We start from the raw sequence: 5,402 nt of genomic DNA, 5'->3' as shown, positions 1-5,402 counted from the left end.
CGTCTGCTTTTCTAACAGTAGTCAAAGGTTATCCACATCACCACTTCATATATCACACAACATTGTCTGAGTGATGACATGATCCACAAACTGTGTGTCGTGACTCCACTGTGGTGAAACACACCAAATCCGGCGATCATCTCTCAATACAGTCTAGGAGGTTTAATCAGTGATCATAAAAGTCACTCAAAGAGGGAAACACCAGTGTCTAGAGAGAGCGGTGAGGTAGTCAGAGGAAGAAAGAGGAATGAAGGATGAGAGTATGATGTAGCAAAAGTACCCAAAAAATATCACCAGGCTTGCCCTCACTGCATTTGAATACAAACACATTTTGCTGCATGTTTCACTTCCTCGTGCTGCTCACTGATCTGCACCGTGTGTTTTATGTCATTTACTGAGGAAGACACACACTTTGGGGATGAATGACACCAGATCCTGAAACTTACAGCAGCCTTCTGAGAGCCGCAGGGAAACATCACAAGTAGTCATTTGGATTCATCCTGTGAAAACGACGTCTACAAATTCACCTGGACATAGAAAGTGTGTTGTTTTGCTGTAATTAAAGCCCAACAACATCTTTGAACAGCATGATTTAATGCCATCCTGGGTTTAATGTGAGACTGTTGTTTATTTTCTATTATGCTGCAGTTGCAATTTGCTGATTTATTAGTTGTATAAACACTTACACATTCTTTATAGCCTTTTATTGCAAGTATAGGCCAACAGCAACGACAATAAATTTAATACAATTATAAATTAAAGTCCACAAACAACATCCTAGGTACTGCCCCTTTGTTTTTTCCCAACATGATACCAAATAATTTTCCATTTCCAGTTCACACCTTGATAGAGATAACGTATGTGTATCTCCCGTCCAGTAGCAGAGGCATTATTTCTACTAAAGCTGGGACTTTTGCGGGGCTTTTTCTCAACGGAAGGCGGCCGTCTACATAAAGCACCGGGAGGAGGAGTCGGTGATAAATGCGAGCAGGGCTGAAGGGAAACTGCGACTCCACCGAGGTTCTCCTTCCGCCGTCTGAGTGTGCTGAGAGCAGTCTGATATCGCTGGGAGGGTAAGCTTTTGTACCATTTACGCACCGAAAAACGGCATTTCACTCATTTGTACGCGTGTTATTTTCGGAACACGGAAAATTACCCGCACATTGATGCCGGTGTAGAGGCGTGAAGCGGCGTTAGCTGCGTAGACGTGGCTCCGGTAGCTTTTAGCTGCGGTGTGTCAGCGGTCCTTTGTGTCCTCCATTGCTCCGATGATGACAGATCAACGGTTAGTCGGCGGAGGAAACGGCAGCAGAAGCGGCTAACCGGCTGCGAGTTCAACGGCTTAACCTCACAGATAACGGCCTGTTGACGTTATGCCACCGGGAAACACGAACACGGAGGTTTTTATGCCAGTTTTTAGTGTTATTAAGTTTCCGTAGCTGTGTGCGATCTTCAGCATCATCCGGCTTGCGGTTAGCTAACACGAGCTATTTCTGTTCATAAAGCTGCTGCTAGCGGCGCCCCACAGCTAGCTAACCGACATAATTCACACGTAGACGCTAACGCACCGTGTCAAGTTGGTTTAAACACGAAAAACTCGACCGATACACCAAGTATTCACGTTTGACTTTGACCCAGTTTTATTTTACCAAGGTAAAAAGTGCAGCTGGTCAGTGGTAATATACGAATAGCGTTGCTAATATCTCTGTTATTAATAGATCATATTTAAAGCCACGGCCGCTCAGTAAAGCTGCTTTTCGTGTAGAGAAATAAGACTGGTGTTATAAAATATCCTAACAAGTTTAAAGATTGAGATTGGGCTCTTGCAGTGTTGATTATGGTGTGAACTTACCCGAGTAATGTAATTAAGGATTAAAACCCTACAAATAACATATAAAATACAGTTTTACCTGACAATAGTAAATATTAAGACTAAGACCGTAAAGTATTATTAATTATAAAGATTAGCCTGAAGGATTTAGAACTAATACTAACTGTTAAGTGGTCGGTAAGAGCTTCTTGATAATGTCTCAAATTGTATGATGTGCTGACTACAGGATGTAAAAACCACTTTAATTGTTTTCAAAGCTTTATGATCAAATGATTAATGGATTACTCATATAACAAGATCATGAACAATTTTGAAAAACAATCAACCAAATCCCATCTTCATTTGAAGGTTGGGCTGCACAAGTCATTCTGGTCGTTTGTCACTCATGTCTGTGGCATGTAGACCAAACCACACTTGTAGTCCTTCATAGCAGTAAAGTGACTTGATCGTCAAATCTCAACAAGTTCGTTTTAAAGGGAGTCGTTTTTTCTTGTCCCCTGGTAGAAAATGTCCTGTGGGCTATGGAAAGAGACCTTGGTCCTGGCAGAGGACTACCTGTCCCTGTGCTGTGCAAGCCCACATCAAGCCCCTCCACCTCCCAGCGAGTCAGCGGCTGCCATGAGGCGTCTGGCCCAGGACATGGAGAAGCAGCACCAGGCTCGCTTCCACTCCCTCACTCAGACCTTCCTGAGGCAGTGCGGGCCGGACCTCTGCTCCAGCCTCAGGAAGGTGATGGAGGAGCTGGTGGGAGATGGACACTTGAACTGGGGGAGGGTTGTTTCCCTTTTCACCTTTACTGGGGTGCTGGCCAGACAGCTGCTGGAGCAGAAGGACACAAAGCTGGGGCTGGACCCCGGGAAGCAGCAGGAACTGGGACAGGGGCCCGTAAACTGCAGAGAACTGGCAGAGACCATAGCTGATTACCTGGGAGAGGAGAAGAAAGACTGGCTGTTGGAGAATGATGGATGGGTAAGTCCTGACATGTCTGCTGCCAAACTGATAACAGGCTGCTGCATGTCTGATTTTACTCAACAGTAGAATTGTAGATATGACACATATTTTGATTGTATCTGGAGCGGTAGATAGTTTAAAACTGAAAGCTAAATGTGAAAGTAGTGTTTTTGAACATCTTCCATTGGAAACCACCTAGTTTGATAGGATCGTGTTTGCTTCCCGTGGGCGCTTATGTTCAGATTCCTGGCATAAAATATGGCTAAACCATTATTTTTAGATGCTGTCTTTTTTCCTTTGTTTGCCAACCAGATCTGCTGCTGTGAGAATTGTAGTGCAGCTCTAGGCCAGATTCAGATGAATGTATGTTGTAACAACAAGAAGGCAACAGTGTAAAGTCGTGGCCACAATCAAACAATGCTGGGCTTTAGAGTATCCAGAATTTTTTGTAGTAGTTGCACAAAAGTTTGTCAGGCAGTACTGGGTTATAGGCTTATCCAGCAACTGGAAATCAAAAGGACAAAGATAATTTGGCTTGATGCTACTTATGTATTAAAAAAAGCACATGCACTTTGGGTTGACTGAAGTCCCAGAAGCTTTAACAAACAGAGCACAACATCAGTTGAATGTCTGCTTTTATGAATGGGCTTGCCCAACACCCACATAAACACACACAGACTAGCCCCTCCTTTCTTCAGCTGGCAGCTGGTTTCAACAGACACGTAACCAGCTCAGCCAGATGGACTTTGTAGTAACAGTCAAAGCTTTAGTGTGTTGAATTTGGCATTGGACGTATAGAAAGTTAATGTGGTATGACTACAAAAACAAGCAGCTGTAAAGCAGCGAGAACACCTGGAGCTAAGAGCAGGTGCACTCACTGGTCCAGTGTGTGGCTTTAGTGTGAAAACATGACGGAGAAATGCAGCTGAGTTTTTAAACAGCATCGGACTTACCCTGTTTTTAACAGTGACACTAATGGAACACAAGAAGCTGAAATATTTTTACCATTAATATCATCAACCTTGGCGTTTTCCAGTATTTTCAGGTTGACACTTTGACATTATTATGTGTTTAAACTGAAGAACCACTGCGCTGTCAGCATCTTTTAAAAGTTGCTGATTTCAGTGGTGGCCCCAGAGTGTGAATGTTTTTCCCTTTTTTTAATGGAGAAACCCAGGACTGTCAGTGACTCTGACATATTTTCCAAAATATATTGTATAATTGCCACCAGCTGCCAGCTTAGGCTCTTTGTTTGAAGTCATTTTAGCAGCTTATGCACATTATTTTCTAACATTGAGGAAATTCCTTGAAATAGCAGATAAATATTCTATCTCGTCAGTAAATAGAAAGTTTATCCTCTCAACCTAACAGATTTTTGTCTTTTTTCCCCTCCTATAGGAAGGCTTCTGTAAATTCTCCCTCAGTGCCAGAGAGGTGAGTCAGGACTTGTCCATGAAGACAGCGCTGTTTGCTGCTGCGGGTGTCGGCCTTGCTGGGCTCACCTTCCTCCTGGTGCGCTAACCAGCCTTCTGCATCCATACCATGCCATCATCCATGTTTTCAATTTGTTTGACACAACTGCGTAGACATTTGAATTCTAACAGTAATGCTGGATTAGAGGCTCAATCTGTAGTGAATTCAGGGTTCATGTACATCAATTGAATGTTTGCACATACTCTGATCCCACACACATATTAATACTGACGTTTTGTCACTTGCTCCCTAAGATTGTAAAAACGATTTCAATGCCTTCGGTAATTTTGGAGTGAGTGACATCAGTTTGCATATCTTAGGTTAACTACTAAAGCACAGGCTTCTGCACAGAATCACCTCGCTGTCAAAGTTTGTATCGTCAACTGTGCAGCTAAAAGACATAATCTCAGTTTCCCCACAGACTTTTTTGTGTTTGTTTTCATTTTACAATTATCAGCTGCCTTTTATTCACGTTTACCTGAGTTGTGTATGTGGTATAGAGGCATTCTAGTGTACAATGTATAAATTAATATATTATATTTATATGAAGCGAAAGCGTGAGCAGTGGCCCTTTTCTATCCGATCCACAGCTAATTTAGTTGTTTTTCAAGTTTGTCCTACATTCATGTGAAATGTCTGTGATTTACGAGGTCAGCTGAGCTGCACAGTACAGCGTTGATGACCACACAACGGTGCTATAATATGTTGTGAAATGTTTCTCATATCAGTCTACCAAACCAGGGACCAATCTGATTTCAGACATATTGCTATTAGAACAAACCGTTGCTGTAACGCCCCCTCTCCCAAATCTCTGAAACATTATATTTTTACATTGTTTTGTTTTATTTATTTGTCACTGTTTTTTGTAATAAAAGGAAACAATTGTGGACTTTGAGAGTCTTGGGATTTCAATGAAGCGTGAGCGACCAGTTATGGTGGTGTCATGGTTTTATGACTGTTTTTTTTTTTTTTTTTAAGCTCTGAAGGTCTATAAAGCAGGTCATGGTGTTCAGTGGAATATGAATTGTAAATGAGTCTCTCTCCCCTCTTGTGCAGACACATTGTCATAAATAAGATATGCTGTGCTCATCCTCTGGCCATCGCAGTGCTCCAGTTACGCACAGCTAAAGTACTCAATACGAAAGAT

At 42.3% G+C, this 5,402-nt stretch overlaps 1 protein-coding gene across 2 annotated transcripts; it reads left to right on the top strand.

The window, feature by feature from the left end:
• The first annotated feature begins 917 nt into the window (after nt 1-917).
• Nucleotides 918-5,144, top strand: bcl2l10 (BCL2 like 10). Of its 2 annotated transcripts, none has more exons than XM_023270143.3 (3): nt 918-1,073; nt 2,336-2,800; nt 4,181-5,144. In XM_023270143.3, exons 2-3 carry the CDS (start codon nt 2,339-2,341, stop codon nt 4,301-4,303), a joined length of 585 nt encoding a protein of 194 aa, XP_023125911.1. In that variant the 5' UTR covers nt 918-1,073; nt 2,336-2,338; the 3' UTR covers nt 4,304-5,144. The 2 variants fall into 2 exon arrangements, with proteins under 2 accessions (XP_023125911.1, XP_054868359.1); XM_055012384.1 differs by lacking the exon at nt 918-1,073 and adding an exon at nt 1,101-1,400.
• Nucleotides 5,145-5,402: the final 258 nt, after the last annotated feature.

Source organism: Amphiprion ocellaris, chromosome 1 (assembly GCF_022539595.1).
Source record: "Amphiprion ocellaris isolate individual 3 ecotype Okinawa chromosome 1, ASM2253959v1, whole genome shotgun sequence".
NCBI classification, from domain to species: Eukaryota; Metazoa; Chordata; class Actinopteri; family Pomacentridae; genus Amphiprion; species Amphiprion ocellaris.
Note: the sequence above shows the minus strand (reverse complement) of the source record. Positions and strands in the feature narration are given on the sequence as shown.